Source organism: Varanus komodoensis, unplaced genomic scaffold, assembly GCF_004798865.1.
Source record: "Varanus komodoensis strain SLA01 unplaced genomic scaffold, ASM479886v1 scaffold36, whole genome shotgun sequence".
NCBI classification, from domain to species: Eukaryota; Metazoa; Chordata; class Lepidosauria; order Squamata; family Varanidae; genus Varanus; species Varanus komodoensis.
In genome coordinates, this window is record NW_025335873.1 from 2,190,599 (window position 1) to 2,209,371 (window position 18,773).

General features: G+C 53.3%; 1 protein-coding gene across 5 annotated transcripts in view; it reads right to left on the reverse strand.

The window, feature by feature from the left end:
* Positions 1-18,773, reverse strand: part of MAPKAP1 (MAPK associated protein 1) — a 135,802-nt gene that overhangs the window by 29,688 nt on the left and 87,341 nt on the right. For 3 of the 5 annotated variants that reach the window (XM_044439877.1, XM_044439878.1, XM_044439876.1), the window contains exon 10: positions 9,406-9,513. The exons of the other annotated variants lie outside the window; for them this stretch is intronic. In XM_044439877.1, coding sequence (XP_044295812.1) covers positions 9,406-9,513 — 108 coding nt within the window. The remainder of the gene's footprint in view (positions 1-9,405; positions 9,514-18,773) is intronic. 5 annotated transcript variants of the gene reach the window in all.

Genomic DNA, 18,773 nt, shown 5'->3' on the forward strand with positions numbered 1-18,773 from the left:
ACGGTCATGAGGCACCTCCTTCCTAGAAGGCGAACTGGGAGCCACGGGGCCAAGGACCCAGGTACATGGCAGAGTTCGGTGCCGAGCTGAGCTGTGCAATGTAGGAGCGTTCTTTGGCGCCTCGGCAGAGGCGGCTGCTCCAAGTCTGAAAAACAACATCTTGACAAATCCAGTGAAAATCGGGGGGATGAGAGCCTGGGGGGCCTGGGGGAGCTCTGGAGCCTGTGGGCACCCTGCTGGAGACCCAAAGAAGCCGAAGCCATGAGCAGAACTGTGAAGCAGATGAGCAGGTGTACTTGGGGTGGAAATGAAATCAAGCTCTGTTTGGATCTCGGAGGATCTGATTGGACTGAGTGCTTTGGTGCAACCTGAGTTCAGTGAAATTAGAGAGGATTCCGACTGATGCACTCATCAGTCACACGGGCATGCCTATTTATTGAAAATAGTTTTCAACGTTCATAAAAAGAAAATGAGCTGACAGGATAACTTACGATAACAGTGAAAACAAACCGAACAATCAAATAAAATGAGAAGCGTGAAAGAGAGCCAGTGCGGTGTAGTGGTTAAGCGTGTGGGGCTGGGACTCAGGCGACCCGGGTTCTAGTCCCCACTTGGTCATGGAGCCAAGTGGGAGACCTGGGGCCAGTCACAGACTCTTGGCCCAGCCTACCTTGCAGGGTTGTTGCTACGGTGGGATAAGAGAGCAGCAGCACCAGAATGGTATAAGCTGCTTTGAGTTAAGGAGAAGTCAAATGAATAAATATTAGGATCTAAATCTAATTAAAAATAACAACAATAGCAGAGAATCTAGGCATCAGCGGCCTCCTTTATCCTACTCCTTGTTAGCCATGTATTTGTATTATTAACAATCATGATGTTAATAAGAGAGAACCTATCACCTCTGATCTCGGGCCATACTGGCCGAGGGTGATGGGAATTTGAGTCCAGAGAGACTGAGAGGGCCCCGGCCCCACTCCAGCAGGCCCACGGCCAGGGTGGCTGGCCAGGAAGCCCTGGCGCCGGCTGCATTCCCACTCCCCAGAATGTCCAGAGAACTCTGCAGCTCGCAGAAGGGGGATACTGCCCAGCGACTCCCCTTTCTTGGCCTCGGCCGGCAAATCCTCGAGGCCCCCGGGCTGGGGATGGCGGTTGCGGAGGGGGGACGGTGCCCCCTTCCGTGAGCTGGCGAGAATCGTCAGGCGCTGGGCTGACACAGAGGTCTCGCCACGCGACTGCCCGCAGGCTGAGCTTCGGCAAACGGAGACAGGCCTCCGCCGTTCCAGCAGCCGCCGCTGTGGATCTCCAGCTGCACGCAACGGTTCGGCCCACCCCTCTGGGCATCCTCCCAGCAAAAGCCAGCGCCCGTGCGCCTTCTGTTAAGGACGGGCATGGGTCTTGCTCAGTAAATATCTTCATAATTCTGTACCGGGGACCACGGAGATTATTTACTTCACTGGGTTCTCCTTGCTGTCGCTGAGCCGGCTTCCCAAGGTGGGGGGCAAAGGGGGAGAGGAAGAAGATAACATCTCATTAAGCCAAAATGCCAATTATGAAAAAAAAAAGTTCAACTTTTTTACGATGTTGGATTAACACCGATTTAAAAATTACTATAACATGACACGCGATTTTTTTCCCCGCAGAGCAATTTCGATGCCAGCTGCTAATAAAGCATCTTAGCTGTAAATGATAATTCAGATGCTTTTAGATAAAGTGGTGCGTGGATATGGCTCAGAAAATTGATTTAGCTTCTTGCAGAAGATACTGTGAGAGTGACACATTTTGTTTAATATGCCAGCTAATGTAGTCCTAAAAGCCGAAACAACTGCCAGTTTCGCAGCCTTAAATTTTGCCATGAGAGATTAATGAAAACATTTTTTTTCACTGAAAATTATTTTTTTTAATAAATGGGAAGATGGGATTTTAGCAGAGAAGCCCTGAAAAGCGGCAGTAAAAACAGGGACGTGGCTTGTCAATTTTTACACATTAATTCTGCGCAAGACTTTACGTTATTGGAACCGGCTCAAAAGCAGTAATGCCTCTAAGCTCTCTGACCTTCTAATCCCCGGGTGCGTAAATTGATATTGCAAACTGCCAAGCCACCCCGAAGGTGGGAGGGAGCCAGCCGGGTTGCCCTGCAGCCCTTCACAACTGGCTGGGATTTGGTTTTCTCCATTATCACAGTGCACCGTGCGTGGGTGGGTGGGTGGGTGGGTGGAGGCATCCACCACGGCCCTTCCCCACAAGGGAGCAGAGCCAGGCCGTGGGGAGGGAGAGCAGCGTGGCTGACACGGGGGGCGGGGGGTGGGAACGCCCTGGGCAAGGCGTCCTCCGCTGCCTACCCGTCTCCGCCCGGACCGGCTACGGTGCCAGGTGCCAAGCGCCCGGTTTCAGCCACCTTTGAAACTTCCCAGAATGCCCCGGAGTATTGGCCCGGTGGGCAACACTGTAGAGCATCACGGCGAGCCTGGAGCCAGCCCCCCGCACGCCTTGGAGCACAGGGCCGGAAAACCAAACCAGGCTGTGCCTAGCACGGCATCAGCAGAGGCGCCTTTGGGGGCCAGGCAGGATGCCGGACAAGCCGCCGTGAAAGGGAAGAGCCCGAGATGGAGATTTGCTGGGCCAAGAGGAGCACGGGAAATGCGGAACAGCAATGGGGCTGGACACAGCCCCCTGGCATGGAGCCGGGACACACGGGAAGGACGTGCCGGAGTGGGGCCTGTGGGGCAGTCAGCAGGCGGGGGGAAAGAAGCCAGGGACAGCTGAAAGCCCTTCCCGCACACAGGAGGGCTGCCCGGGAGGGTGGGAGTCGTCCCTCGCCTCTTCGGCTGGAGGCAGCCCACCACAAAGGGGCAGCAACGCGGCTGCGGAGGGGCCGGCCCAAGGGGTGCCCCTCACTGGGCCACAGGGGGCCTCTCAGCGCCCCTCCACCCGTCCAGCTTCTCTTCCCCGTGCAGCGTCAGCCGGGCTCCAATACCCCCCGCAAAGGGAGCCAGCCCCCCAGGGATCAACACATCCCTTATGGGATCGCTTGACTACCGCTGGACGAGTTGGCTTGCCTGCAACAGGCAGCCCCCACCCACAGCCCCTGCTGACACCGCCCCCCACGCAGGGGGCAACCTGGCCCACGTTCCCACCCTGCCGGGGAGTGACCCTCCCCCGCTTCGCACGGCAGCGCCACCCCCAGGCCGGCCAAGGAGGTTCTCCTCCGCATGCTGCTGCCATGCCAGTGGCACTTCCGCCGGGGGCTCGGATCCCTCTTTTCCAGGGAGCTGCCCGGACACCAGGGAGCCCCCCAGGCACATCGCTGCCTGAGACCCCCAGGGAGGTGGCCTCCCCCCACGCCCTGGGGACAAAAGCCGGCGGCCCCGCAGCGGGGTCGCACAAGAGCCGGGGCCGCAGGCTGGCTCCGGCGGCACAGGGGACGGGGTGTGACGCGCCCGCAGCCCTCCTGCACCTCGCCGCCAGTTTCAGGGCACCTGCCGCCCGAGGTGGCTCCCCGCTCTCCCTCAGGGGAGGGCCAGCCCTGCTGGGCCAGCCTCTCCCCCAACGGCAGGGCGGCGCTTTGCTGGCGCCGATGCTCACTGGCCTGCACGGGTTGCAGCCGGGCGTCCCTGCGGAGCCTGCGGCTTCCCTGGACAACGGTGGGGACAGCATCAGGGGCTGGAGCTGGGTGGGGAGGAGAGGAGAGGAGAGGAAGCACTCGGAGAAATGGCGCCTCACCCTGCTCGAGAGGGAACGCAAAGGGCTCAGCTGAGATGCAAAGACGGTGGCGGGTGGCCCCCTCGGCACAATGTCACGCCCCGACACCGCGCCACGCCGAGTCCATGAGGGCCTCTGGCTCCGTAAAGGAAATGAGACGCGTCCGACTTGCTTTCCGCTTCGGAATGGCGGGCTCCCTCCCACCTGTGAGCAGGACCGAGATGGATGCTTACGGCTCCTCTGGGGTCGGTGCGACACTCGCCCCGGCCCTGCTCCGGACTCGCACCGCAAGCTTTCCCGGCTGCCCACGCAGCCCTGTCACATGGCCAGGCTCCGCCACTGCGCCTTTAAGGGGCCTTTCCCAACCCGCCCCCCCAAGTGCCTCTGGCCCGGCAGCACCCACAGAAGGGGCTCAGGGCGTCAGATATGGGGCTCAGGGCAAGCCATGCCTCATCATGGCTCTTGCAGCAGGCTGGCCCTGTCTTGGGTGGGGCTGCTGGCCAGGCTAGGCATGGTGCCCCCCCGCCCTGATGCGGCTCCTCCTCTCTGCTGGGACCTGCTCGTTGGGCCGCCTTTCTGCCTGGACTGGACCACGAGGATGGTGGGGCGCAGGGGAAGCGGGAGGCCCACTGCTGACCTCTTCCCCGCCTCTCAGCCAGCTGGGCAAGCGGGTGGGAGGCCAGCTTGCCCCAGGTCCGGGCAGATGGAGCATTACTGAGGAAAGGGCAAACAGCGCGGGCTGGAGTGCTTGGCTGGAACTCCTGGCTCATCTCTTAAGCTCACGGATGTTGGGGGGGGGGGGGGGCTGCAGGCCACTGATGGCCACCCAGCCTAACCTGCCTCACAGGGCTGTTGTGAGGATCAAAATGGAGACGAGAACCATGAAACCTGCCTTGGGCTCCTCGCAAGGGGAAAATAAAAATGGATTCATCTGTACCCATTCATTGACCAAACGCTGCAGCCCTAGCATATATGGAAGGCACCGAGGCCTCCAGAGTGAGAGGCTGACAGCTCCACATTGGCTCCTTGAGCAACCCCTGGAAAGCCAGCCAGAATCCCGACCTTTCGCCCAGCAGCCAGCAAATGCACCCACCAGTGATGGACTGGGGCCGACAGAGAGTCCCTGGATGGTGCTGGGCCGTCCAGACACTCCCTCTCTGCTCAACAACTCGTTGCGATCCCACACACGCTGCCATGGACACTTAGGAAGGAAGGCTGGGATAAAAATGGCATCAGCAGGCTCTGCAGCAACATCAGAGGCGCAAACATAACTCTCCATCGCCCAGCAGGAGGGAGGGAGAAATGTGTTGGGGTCACATTTTAATGCCCACACACCTCATTCTGCACCTTCGAGCTGATGCGTCAAAGGAACGTTTGGTCCTCCGGAGGCTGTTGGACAGCGACTCTCACCTTCCCCAGCCAGCATGTTGGGATTTGCAATCCAGCAACACAGGGGAGGGTGACTGGTCCCAAGTCCTCACAGTGTGGGAACCAACACGCAGCCATCCTCTGACATTCACAACTTCTTCCGATTCCCCAATACAGATGTCCACTTTTTAAAAAAATCACAAAGGTATACAAATATTATTGAAAATAACATTCAAACCTGCATTGAGTAGGACTGGGTGAGATGACATACAAAACTGCACGCAGGAGAGAAATGCGTGCTAAAATGCATTCAGATATTCATATGTGCTTAAAACAAAACCAAAGTTTGGGAGGGAGGAACTGAAAGGCAGACTGGAAAAATGAGACGTTGGAAAGAATGGAGATCAAGAGCTTGTTCCCCGTCTGTACAGTCTGGAGCAGGAAAGGCGACGAGACACAGGTGGACCCTTTAAACGGCATAAACAGAAGTTGACGCTCCAGCAGCCGAGTCGAGGGCTGGAGCCCACGAAAGTAGCACCCGCCAAGAACAAAATTAGCAGAAAGGTGGCTTGCGAGAGAAAATGCGGGGCTCAAAGCAGCGGCTGAGGCGTGGTGTTGGCAGGAGCAGCTGGTTTGTCGGGAGCAGCGGCGTGAGCATCCCAAGGAAGTGCCACCGGCCAACACCAGGCGCCGGCGTGCCGTTTCAGTGCAAGTGGCAAAGAGACTATGGTGGGAAGCGGGAGGGTCTCGGGAAGAGTTCAGAGCCGATGGCACTCACCCCCACCCTCCCCAGCAGCAACTGCAAACTGCCTCCAGATTATTTCAAGAGCATTTTCGGACCAAATTCCTGCCAGTGGGGTGTGAGGAAGTTTCAGGCTTGTGGAATCGACTCTGTTTCCGCTGCTGCGCTTCTGCCCCGAGCCCGGGTGCCAAAGAGGGGTGAGCAACGCACAGCCAGGACCTCTGAGGGCGTGCTTAACCCAGGGACTCCTTTTTCAGCAGCAAAACTGCGCTCACGTGTCCTTTCACGTGAAAAGTGACTCGTTCTGCCCTTACATCCAGCACCATTTAGGCGGAAAGGGGATGGAAAAGGGTGTTATGGTTTTCGGCAGCACAGGCTGGTAATTTTGTTCGCCTTCCAAAACAGAAAGCACGCCCTCTAGATGCTCCCCTGCCCCCCCTGCAAGGGGCACTGGTATAATGGGGCATTATTCCACCTGGCCAGGCAGCCTGCCCCAACCCGATGCCCTGCGAAGGTTTTGGACTGCAACCCCTACTAACTTCAGCCAGCATGGCCAGTGCTCCTGGATGCTGGGAGCTGTAATCCCAAACACCCAGAAAGCACTAGTTTGGGGGAGGCCCTGCCAGGGGCTCTCCAAGGTCTGGGGCAGAGAAGCCCCCTTCCCATGCTCAGGAGAAGGGGGCGGATTTCCCGCCACCCTGCATGCCCCCTGGAACCCCAAACTCCGCCGGTGGCCAGCTGCCTGCTGGGTCCCTCGGCTGAGGGTCCCGCATGGGCTTTCCTAGCAGGGATCCCCCTGTGAGGCCGGCTTCTCTTTGGTGTGCACAACGGACCTGCCTACTCTCTAAAGCGGCTACGATTGTGGACTCGCCAGCGGTTCCTGGGAGGGGCTCGGGGAAGCGGCTGCCCTCTTGTGAGAGCACTGGGAGGGTTTTAGCTTAGTGGGAGAGACTCCCCACTCCCGCCGTGAGCTCTGCTTACTGGGCCAGGGCTGAGAGCCTCACTTGGCCATGCAGCTCGCTGGCCGACGATCAGCCGGTTGGGCGCCTCAGCCCGCCCCACCTCATGGGGCTTTTGTGGGGATGACTCTGGGACAGCGATGGGCGCTGCTCTCCTGAAGGTTCTGGAGGATGGGAGGGAGAGGATGCATTTCCCCCACCCTTCTCCAAGGAGCTCGGAAGTGGGGCTTGTCCCTGGCCTGGGAGCCAAACCTGGCCCTTGGGGGATCCACGGAAGGCCCATGCCCTTCTTTCGGATGGCCGATCCTTCCTGCTGGAATGTTTCTCCCATGGGCAGAAAGAGCTTGGGCCCAACCTCTGCTGGCATCATTTCTCCCTGCCCGTTGCTTTTGTCCTCACCTGCCACTAGGAGGCAGACCCAAAATGGAGACTGGCCCCCAAGATGGAAGAGGCTTTGCGCTGCTGGACCGCATGGTCCTCCCTCCCTCCCCCACCATGGATCCTCACAAGGCCACTTGCACTGAGCAGGCAACAAGGGTTATCCGAGGCAGCGCCATTTTCCTGGCTGGGCCAGGAAAGGGGCGCTTGGGCATCCGTTGGGAAGCAGCTTCGGCTTTGGAACTTCCAGCATCAGAGAAGGAACATCTCCTCCTTTCCCAGGAAAACAACACTACGAGGTTAACTGCTCTGCAGCCCCGCTGCCACGAAAACATTCTGTTATTACTTTAATGTACTAGTATATTGCTTAATGAAAGTTCTTAATTGTAATTCAATTAATTACATACACAGCATCCCCAATTACATTTTCCAATAAGACATTGGCTTTGGTACAGGTCTAAAGGCACTTAACCAATTTTAATATATTAAGACCAATTTCCCTTGAATACTAATTACTATCTAATGATGAAATGAGAACGAGGAACTTTCCAGAAGCTGGGTGGAAAGTATAAAAGTAAATTAACCATGAATAGTTGGGGGACTTCTTGTAAAAGAGAGAAAGAAAAGAAGAAGAAATGCAGGCAACGGCACTGGAATACAAATCTCACTGTATGTTTTAAAAGTCCCAAATATGGGAAGTGTTTTTGTTAATCTTCCTGACAGCAATAAGTGCTGGGTGGAAAAGGAGACATCTCGCTGTGCGTTTGTGCTAACGCAAAGTCTTCTTTTTAACTTAATCCCTTGGAATATAAAGGACACATTGACTCAAAAAGAGAATTTTGGCATGCATTTCACTAGCATCTGTTCGGCTCTATTCAAGGAAACTGAATACACACACTCTCCCTCATCTGAAAAATAAGTAGGTCTCACACTGGAATTCTTTATCGGAATATCAGTTACAAACACGGTGCAGCTGCAGGCCAAGTCCTACCGAACACTCGGGGATTCTGACTTCCAAGGAAACTTCTCTAAGCTGGACTGTCGAACCTGACACCCGGGTTCGACCATGGAGAAACCCAAGGGCTGATCCGGGGCATGCGCGTCCGGTGCCTCCCTGGGCCAGGCTCATGGGGCTCCGGACGGCAAGTGAGGAGTGGGGCAGCATGTTGCCCTCCCTGGGGCAGAGCAGACGGCGGGTGAGGTTCGAACGGCCTTGGATGTGGCCTGCCAATGGATTGAGGCCAACGGCGTCCGTTTCACTGCTGCTTAAAGTATCACTGCGGGTGCTTGTTTATGCCAGACAAGAGTGGCAGACAGGATGGACGGAGGCTGCCACCTAGCAAAGCCGCTGTACTTGGGTTGGGGGCTGGAGGACTGGGGGCTGAGTCCCTGTCCCCCGTCCCCCCGATCACGTGCCCTACTCTTACCTCTGACTGAAGAATTCTGCGGAAGAATCCATGAAGGCTCCACTGGCCAGCTAGGGAAGGAAGCCAGGGGGGCAAAGATTCCCCTCCCACATCTTAGTCCTCATGTTCTACTGCCACAGAGCAAAACTGTGGCATGGGCGTAATTGCATGTGGGTCTCCACTTTCCCCCCACCCCACTGATCTCCAGACTGTACTCCTCTTGGGGCAGGGACCTGCCTTCTCACAGTGTGCAAAGGGTACAAAACCTTGCAGGACGGAGGAGCAGTTGCAGCTACGAAGCTCTGTCCCTCAACAGCAGAAGGGATCGGTTTGGGAGCGCTACTCCTATGGATCTCTGGGGAAGCTGGGAAAAGCCGGAGGGAAGCCTGGGGCCTGGAAAGGAAAGGATGGGGCCCAGGTCCTGACCTCTGGCCGCAGCGAGCTGGAACATGCTCGCACGGGCGTTTCTGCAGTGGGGGGAGCAACCGAGGGCTGGGGCAGGAGAGCGGCTCACAACAGGCATGTAACTTCACAAGAACAGAGGTTAGTAGAAAACAAATTAATCATGAAGTGATAGGGTGCAGACTATTTAACCGAAAAGGTATGAAATCAATCACTGGCGTTTGGGAAACAGAAGTCTTTTTGGCAGGGATGAAAGCTGCCTTTGTGGAGGGAGGGGGGGAGGGAGGAAGAGGAAGGAAGAGAGTGCGGGAGAAGAAAACGCCAGACAGATCCTCTTCCAACTTCGCTTACCCAGCTGGATCCAGAGGACGTAACTTACGTGAGCTTAAGTGGTTTACGAGAGCACAAGGAGAGGGAAGGGCGGGCGGGGGGCGGGCAAGGGCCAACGTACTGTTCTCACGGACGAGGCAGAATTCCAAGGTGCTCTGGCTTTCCAAGGTACAGTCTAAGTCAACAGGGACGTTTGGCTCATTCTGCTTCTCCAGCCGGTACTGAGGGCCTGAAAACAGACAATAAATTTACAGGGCTTCTTTCAGCTTAGAAAGGGAAGCAGGAGGGGAAGGGAGGGGGGAAGGCAGTAGAACAGGGTTCCAGATTAGGCCATGCCTGGACACCAGAAGGCCCAGGTCCAATTACTTCCTGACAGCATTCAGACATGATAATCCACGTTCAAGGACTGAGCGTGGGTTGCTGTTGAACTGTGTGGCAGCTGAAACATGGCTTGTCGTCCTTTCCGAAGCCAGCCCCATTCACGACCCATGGTTTGTCAACTTCAAAGCACGCATGCAGAGAAACCATGGTCTGTTGTTGGGTTGGGGGCTGTGGATAGTTCATCAGCTAGGTGCAGGCAACAGAACCCATCCTCAAGATCCGAGTGTGTGTTGTGGTTGAAATCTGGGTTGTCATGTTGCCTAAACCCAACTGAGACAGCAAGCCGTGGAAAAGGGAGGGAAGTGCAGCCCATGCCCTCTGCGGCCGGCACCACAAGCAATGGCACAGGTTGCTAGTTCCAGGTATGGAGAAAGCCACCGAACTTTGAGAAACCAGCAACCTCCCCCCTGCTCCACTGAAAATAATATATGAAGAAAAGCAGCAGAGATAGAAGGGAAGGCACCGGGGGGGGGGGGGGGCAGAAAGGATGAAGCAAAGCAAGAACAAACCCCACAACCCCATGCGTGGAAAAGCAGAGAAGCAGAACTGAGAGCAAAGCAGGCAGTCCCGTTCCTTCTCCTCCTTAGAAGAGGGTGTGTTCTTCCTAAGAGCTCAGGCCAGGAAGAAGGACAAAAGGCCAGTTTTGTTTTGTCAAATAGGGGAAAAATACAACCCGTGAGCCAAGAGATTCTCATACTGATGCTACAGCCAAATACACACAAAAATGGAAACTGCTCTCTCTCGCTCTCTCTCTGTGGCCGGGGCGGGAGGGAAGGAGTGGGGGGCAGCTTGTGAACAGAACAAGCTGTTGCCCCCCCCCCCAAACTGAGGACAGCCCCTCTCTCTCCTGGCGTCTGCGGCTGGGGATGTCCAGCTCCCAGCTCTGCTCGGAACACAACGGATTACTGATACCAGGGGTTAAAGGAAAGTTGAGATGATGAATAGTCTGTGTCTCCATCGATTAATGGATTACCTTTAAAATCAATCTGCACACCTCTGATACTTTAACATGGGCTTGTCTGTTTGATTTGGAAAAAGAATGGGAGGACTTACCATTCAAATCACAGGGTTCCGCCTGAACCTCACCTACACCTGGCCGAGCCAAAAGCAGCCTAACTTTTTTCCCTTTCAAAAAGCAACTCATATTGCCAAGGAGATTCTGCACAAAGGGCTAGTGCGTGGCTCTGTTCACAGCCCTGGAGCCCCCCCATCCCCAAGTATCCTACTGTTGGCTCAGAAGCTGAGTCGGAGCCTTAGGCAGCTTGGTAATGCACAGTCCTAAGAAGTATAAATTTCATGGGGTGTCTTTTAAGCTTGGGGCGCTTCCTTCCTCACTGGCGTCAAGCGAACGGGGACCGTGCTGCGCTTCTGTCCATGTAGGACACTCAGCGTGCGCTGCAGAGGTTGTCCATCCCTTGCACGGCTGCACACAGCCTGCTGGGAACAAAAGGGTCCGGATGCTCCGGTCGACAGCCCCGGTCGACAGCCCGATCATCTCTTTTCAATGGAGCCCCAACACACTGCTGTGGAAAGAGAGCCGTAACGTCGCTCGTTCACACTGCTGGGAAGCGTGGCCAGGGAATTCAGCCTGCGGCCACCGGTGCCCACATCTGCGGGGCTGCCGAAGCTTAGACAAGCACATCTGTCTGCGCTTTCCCAAGCCAGGTGCCCTTCAAATACACGGAACTGCAACTTCCAGCTCGCCGGGCTGCAGACGTTTGAATGCATGTTTCTGTGCTAGCTTTTCCAAGCCGGGTGCTCTTGAGATGTGTTGGGAATACAACTCCCATCACCATGGTCTCTGCAGGTTGAGGATTGTGCCGAAAGCTTCTGAAGGGGAGCATTTTCAGGAAAACTGGTCTGGATGAAACCCAGTTGCATACACTGCTTGGTTCTCATGGCAGTTTGGCTTCCTAGAGCTTAAAATATCCCTTTCCAACAGCTGGGAAGGATCATTAAGGTTTTAAATTTAAAAACAAGAACCAACATGACCTGTGAAGGTTAACCGTTCTGCCTTGTGATATACCCGGAGAAAAGAATAAATAAATTATATATAAAAAAGGCTTCCCTGCCTTTGATGACGAGAAGTATAACCAAATTAAACAATTCCCTCAACAAAAGAGAGAAAAGCTGGACCCTTATTAGACACAGACATCCTGCTGGCCGGCGAAATTGCAAAGCTTTCAGAAAGGCCTTTGAAAGCCTGACCCATCAGTTCTAATTTTTAAAACTTATCCTTTCAGTCAAGGCGAGAAAAAGGCCCAATTCCAACTTTTATCTCTGCTACAAAGTGCTGTTATCTTGGGCTGATGTCAGGAGCTCTATCTCTCTTTCTGCTGACAAGCAGAGACGAGAGAGATAAGATTGGGAACGAATCTCACTTCTCAGAGTAAATAAATAATCAATACTCATCTAAATGTAAATGAGAAAGTATCCCCCTCTGATAACAGGGCTCTTATCAAAGAGCCAATTTTCCCACAGACACGCGGGCCTCCACCAAATCACCATCACTCTACCCCGGCCTAATGGCTAAAAATGGTCACTAAATTGAACCGATCACCAGAGATCAACTAAGTTCGGGCCTTGGCTACTTTCGTGCCCCAATGTTTGGGAATGCAATTCTGCCCCCATTAACTTTCAATAGCAATGAAGAATGCACAGGTCAAGGGAGATGAAACCGCAGGATAAACAAAACCAAACCCGCTTGCTCTTTTCCTTTACGGGAAGAAAAGGGAGGCAGGGAGGCGGGGGGGGGGGGAAGAGAAGCAAACGCAATAAACAAACTTCTTTAAAAGCCTGTTAAGAAAGGTACAGCTGGGAGGCTTTTGTGTGCTGATTCTGGTAAAAATTACAGAAAGATACGCTTTTGGAAACAGCATAATTTAAACACCATGTGGAAGTCACTGCATTTGCCTGGGGATATTGGGCTTGGCCCAAAGACCGCTATGCAGAAGGGATGCCATGCATGAATTCCGGCCAGGGTTGCGTTCCCTACGGAGATAAATGCGCATGAAAGAAAGAAAGATATGACTCAAAAACATCAGGATCACTTTGACGGGTGTGTAACCAGTAGGCCTGCCTGCCCTGCCTTGTGTCAGTTCCACTGGATCATCTCCCCATCTATGCCGGTGATTTGCATCGCCTTCCTTTGAACTCTGTGCCCAGCAGGATCCCTGGGAGCAACTGGCAACACAGTGGATCCCTTTTTCTGCACACAACGGGATCTGTGAAGTTCAGACTGCAGAGCTCTTCATTCCTGGTAGAAAAGACCAGCTCCTTCTGAGCAATGCTTGTCTTCCTTCTTGTCACGGAATTGTCTTCCTTCTGTGTCTGAAAGCAGCACTTCCAGGGGGACCTGCTCATTTTCTTCTTGTTCTCTCGTCTTGTGGTCTCCGGGGTAAACTCCCATGGAACACACACCGGGGCGGGGGGGGGGGGGGGGGGGGGGGGGGGGAGAGGGTGGTTCTACATTGCCACTGAAAAGAGCTGTAAGTCAAGGGTAGAATACAAGCCCCTGGTTCACTTCCAAGCTTCCCCAGTGCTGCTGAAGAAAAAGAAAGCACTGCTAGACAGCCTAGGTAGAGTAGACAGAAAGATGCTCTCATCAACACGTTGAGGATGCTTCGAATGCCCATGCAAGAATGGGCTTAATCTTCTTCCTTGGAGAACAAACCCCCGAGAAAGAGCCTGAATGGAGAAATCCACTCAGTACCTCGCAATAAAAGTTGAATTTTTATAGTGTATTTTTCGGACTAAAGCCTCTTGAGTTTTGGTCCAGGACTGGTGCAGCTCTTATTTAAGAGATCTCTTGTTTTTCCAGAACCACAACTGTAAATCCAGATAAATAAACCACAACTGTAAATCCAGATAAATAAGACCCTAACAGATGAAACAACCCAGTTATGGAAAGCACGAATCGGCCAGATTTTGTAATAGGTGCGCTTCTCAACACTGCAGTGTGCCAACAGGGACCCTGGAAAGGGAGGCAGCCACAGGCCCAGACCTGGAGGGCACCTGCTGTGCAGCCCAGTTCCCTCGCCTTGCACTCAGAAGCACAAATCCCACAGAGCAGCCACTGATACCTGTGCTGCTGAGCTAAGACTTCCCGGAAGTTCCAGCCGGAGTTTCCACATGCAGCACACAATTCTCCTGGTGGACGGTTTTTGCAGACCCCAAGGGGCAGCCCTGATGTGATCAAATGCACGAACCTCGTACTGTGGGATTCCATGTGAGTGTGCGTCTGCATGTGCGCACATGCCTGCAGACTGGACTTCAGAAATGCTCCCCCATTGTGGAAGCACAGTGGAAAACTGGTGCAGCCAGAAATGCCTTAGCCTAGAACCAGCCTCCCCGATGGGCATGTCTCATGGGAACTGCCTCCCTTCTACAGTGTGGATCAGTCAAAACGGGTGTTCCCGGCAGTAGTCTGAGACGTTACAGGCCATGCCGCCACTTCGGGCTTCTTCATACCAAACCATTCTTTGGCATGCGCCTCAGGATGCCTTCGTGAAGCATGTCATTCCTTTATTCCTGTTTTATGCATTAGCTTCATGGCATGATTTTATCTTGGAAACTGCTCTGGAACTTTAACAAATAAAAAGACCTAAGAAACAGTATAGACATTTCCTGAAATGGACAAAATGGTCACACACGCCAAAGGCTGGAGTGTACTCTCTTCAGTGATGGAAGGCAGCTGCAGATTCCTTGGGTGAGAAGACCGGAGGTGCTCTTGGACAGAGAGGGCTCTCCCAGCATGGAGGGCTCTAACGGCTTTGGTCAGGACAGTCGCAAGAGCTGCTCATGAAAGCCAACCAAGCAACCAAGGTTTAGCGTGACGTGACTGGGAATCCTGCTGGGGTGATCAGGCTGCCCCAGCCTTTTCCGGCCTTCTCCTGGGACAGTTCCAATCCAGAGCTCTCAGGTGGACGCTGGCTCCTCCTTCTGCGTGCTCCCGATTGGAGAAGGGGCTTGTAGGCAGTTCTTGCCAAGAGATTAACAAACCTGGCTCAGGATTTATTTTTTAATTAGACGTATTTATATACAGCGTCAAGGGTTGGAGCAGATCTATGAAAGAATGAAAACAAACACAACAGAGAAAATACACACGTACAAATGCACACAAGAGCAGCACGTGCTCTTCCAACAAAAGAAAGCTCATGCAAGAGCAAAGAGATGTGCTTTTGATCCATGCCTAAAATATGCCAGAGTTGAAGCCTGACGCGCCTCAGTGGGAAAGTCATTCCGAAGGGTTGGCGCCACAGCAGGGAAGGGCTGTTTCCGTGTTGTCAACAAAAGGAAATCCGCAGGCTGTGGCACATGCAACAGGGCCTGCCCTACGGTTGCGGTGGCCCAGAAAGTTTGCACTGGGGCAGATGTTCCTGGAGTCATCCTGGTCTTGGGTTCTCCAGGGCTTTGCATACAAATACCAACACCTTGAAGCTCTCGAGCAATAGAAGGGCAGCTGGCATACATGCCTGCGCAGCAAGGCACCTGGCTCTGCAGCTCTCAAGTCACCCCATGTGGGATGTGGGGCCATGCGGAGGGAATCAAGGGCCCTCGGAGAGCCGACCCATAGTGCTGCCTGGCGAAGGACTTCCGAGCCACACATGTGCTGTCACGATCTGGGCCCTGGAACAGTGAGGGAGGCTGCTGGGCTACCCTTGTGGCAGCTCCGGACTTCCTGATGTCTTGTCTATTTTGGATGCTTGCCAGGCAGTGACATCCCCCAGGTTCTGTTCTCTGCCTTCCCCATCCGTCTGGATACTGGGCCTTCTGGATACGGGGCGTTACAGAAGGATTCTTCCTTTGGTCTGAAACTATGCTTTGGCCACAACAGTCTTCCTTGAACTGGGTGTGTTTGGGGGGGTCGTGTGCATTATTTAGCTCTGACGCCCACTCTATCCCTGGGCTCAGACTTGTTGGCCCACGTCTTGGTTCCTGGCTCCCTTCCAATTGTTGCTTGCGGCTCAGCTGTGACAAGCGCGACGATGATTACTGGGTCCGACGATGTTGCAGTCAGAAAGGCAGGGCAGATCTAGGCTTCTAGTTCTGGCTTGTTAGGAGAGCGAGAGGGTTCAGACACAGTGCTAAACAAACCATGGATAGGGGCTTCCTGGTTTGTTTGGCAACTCCCACTTCCAGCCGGAAGTGCGACGTGGGAGAGGCCCCTGAGTATTGGGGGCCAGCAAGCCCGGTCGGGATTCTCAGCGCTCCAGCTCCCTGTGACAGTGGCTTACCTGTTCCCAAAACGAAGAAGCCTCGTGCCTGTAGAAGATGCAGAGCTGCTAGAGCAGGCATCCCTTTACAAGAGGCCTTCCCTGCAGTGTGAGAAAGGAACAGCTGCTTGCCGCCTGCAGCTTTTATAAGCATTTCTATTAAAAAAGATGTTGCATTTAGAAGGTGTTTATCCGTTTGGTGTGGGCTGGGGATTTCAGTGCTGGCGTGGGGAGAGGTAGGTTCTGGTCCCCACTTTCTCAGGAAGCTTCCTGGACGACTTTGACCAATAACTCTCTCTCAGCCTGACCTCCGTTGTGAGGGTACAAATGGAGTTGCCTTAGGTCCTTCGCAAGGCAAACATGCAAACAACAACAACGATAATAATATTAATATCCAGGGCTGGGCTGATGGTAGATCTGAGGGTAATCTGCCGTAGATTGCCTAGGATTTGGCTCCTAGTTTTATAAAATAATTCTGCCTGTATCTCCTAGGACCCTAAATTATGCTGCCAAAGGGAAGAAAACTTGGGTTGGGGTGCATTTTTGTGTGTGAAAGGATCAGGGACACAAAAGAACATGCATTTTAGAAGTATTTCTTTTGCACCCTGGTCCGGTTGGGAGACACTCAAGGCTTCTGTAAAAAAATGTTGATTCTGCTGACTTAAAAGCTTGCCCACCCCAAAGCTGATTCCACAGACCCTTATAACTGTCCATCGAATCAATCTGCTTTTATGTTGTTGGTTTTGTGCTTAGTTGTACAAGTCTTCTTTTAAGTCTGCTTTGATGTCATGTTGCACTTTATTGGTTTTCACGTTTTGTAAACCGCCCAGAGGATGTGGCTGATGCGCAGTATTAGAACTGACATAAAGAAATAAATCAAACGGTGCAGCTTTCATTACCTCAATGTCACATTTTGCATGTGCGCATTTGGCCATCTCGTATTAAGGAAAGACGTTGAGCACTGCAATCCGTTTCACATTTACTCCGAAGAAAGTCCTTTCATGTTGCCAAAGTGTCTTGAGGATTGCAACCCAAAAAGATTAAAAGAAGCCCTGCTGCTTGGTGTGGGGGTCTGCCATCCAGTCTGTTTTCTCTTAACCTGGGTGATGGCGACATCACAAATCTTATGTGCAGTTGATTCCTCGCTCTCTCTAGAAATACAGAGGGGCTTCAGTGGAAATAAACAGTCATTTACTGGAAACAATTGTTGAAAGAAAGAAAGAAAGAAAGAAAGAAAGAAAGAAAGAAAGAAAGAAAGAAAGAAAGAAAGAAAGAGGAAGAGTTTATGGAAACTGGTGGAGTAATGCATTCAAATAAATGCCAGAACTGGTTGACTGAGAGCCGAGGTGTTAAATCACACTGTTTAAGAATTCAGCTGTGGGAAACCGATAGTAAATCCAGACTGACAGAATTTCCAGCGATGGCAAAAAGGCCTTGACATCCAGTCTGGGACACAAAAACTACAGCGGTTCAAACCTATTTTACTTAACACCACTGTGACAGCTGGCGAAATTAAAGAATTTAGTCAAAATACACCTTAAAATAAATAAGAAGGTTCTTCCTCGGCATGCGCTCCCCCTGCCTTTCTCCCTACAAGGGAATCAAGTGATCTGGCACCACTGACAGGCAAAGGAAGATCAACTCTAAGCAGGGGAATTGCAAACTTCCTTCACTGTTTATAGGCTCAATTTATTTTTAAAACAACAAGAGCTATTGGAAGAGTAAATGGGGAAAGATGGGACTGGCCCACATTTGTTTTATCCCCCTCCCCACCCCAACCCCTTGAGATGTGCTTCAGAAGGTTTGGATAAGAAAGTGGATTATAAAATTTACAAAATAAATGTAATCAGGACATACCAGGGGATACAAACTCATGCCTGGGGAAACTTGGAAAGCTTTCGCTACTGGGAAGCCGCGGCACGAGATGCAGAATTCCGAACTGTCTGGCATCCCCTGGTTTGCCCCAGAGCAGGGGTGACAAATCTGTTTGTCTGGGACTTGGCAGGGCCAGCCGTGGGTCTGAGGAGTCCCACTGGAAGATGGCGCCTCCCCACAGCAGACCAAGTGGTGAGAGAGGGGAGCGCTAGAGCACTGCTCCGGTGAAGCCACCCCTGGAAATTCCCCATAATGCTCCAGCATGACGCCACATCAGGGCACTGTGGGTAATTTAAAGGTTGGCTCCTCAAGAAGCCATGCCATTCTGATTCTGGTTAAAGGTGTCCCAGTGTGCATTTTAGTGGTGGGTTTACCAGGACGATGGGGATGTGGGAGATGGGCTTTGGTGGTGGCAGCGCGATTTGAGTCCCAAGTGGCGCTTCAAGGGATGCAAGTCTAAAGCACAGCAACCTCCCCCCCAGTGCTTTGTGGGTATGCGCATGAAGATAAAACCGGCAGGGATGCAAAACTCTTTCTGGCCGAGAGCCCTGCGGGCTGCCAGCACTGGGCAGGGCCAAAGCGCAAAGGAGGAGGGTGACCCATGACCCGGACACCTAGATGGACATGGGGGCACACAACACACACACACACCTCCCACACACACACATTGTGGATGGAGAGCTTTTGGGCAGCACTGCTCAATGCCTTTGCAGTAAGAACATTCAAACGTCCAAGTGGCAAACTATTTCACCTTCGGCAGACCATGCATTAATAACGTGGGATCCCCCCCCCCCCTGCCCCGCCCAGCAGCCCAAGATCACACGGGTGCCTTTTATCTTTATCAGGGCAAGACCCAAGCATGGAGTAGATCTGCTGTCATCCATGAATCACAAAACAGCTAATTCTATAGCGTTTTATTCCAAGGCGCTGCCAATAAAACACAATAAAACCAACCGTGTGGTTAAGCACTTGCTTGGTCGCCAGAGGTAAGCGGGAATGGCATGCAAGGAGGTGACTG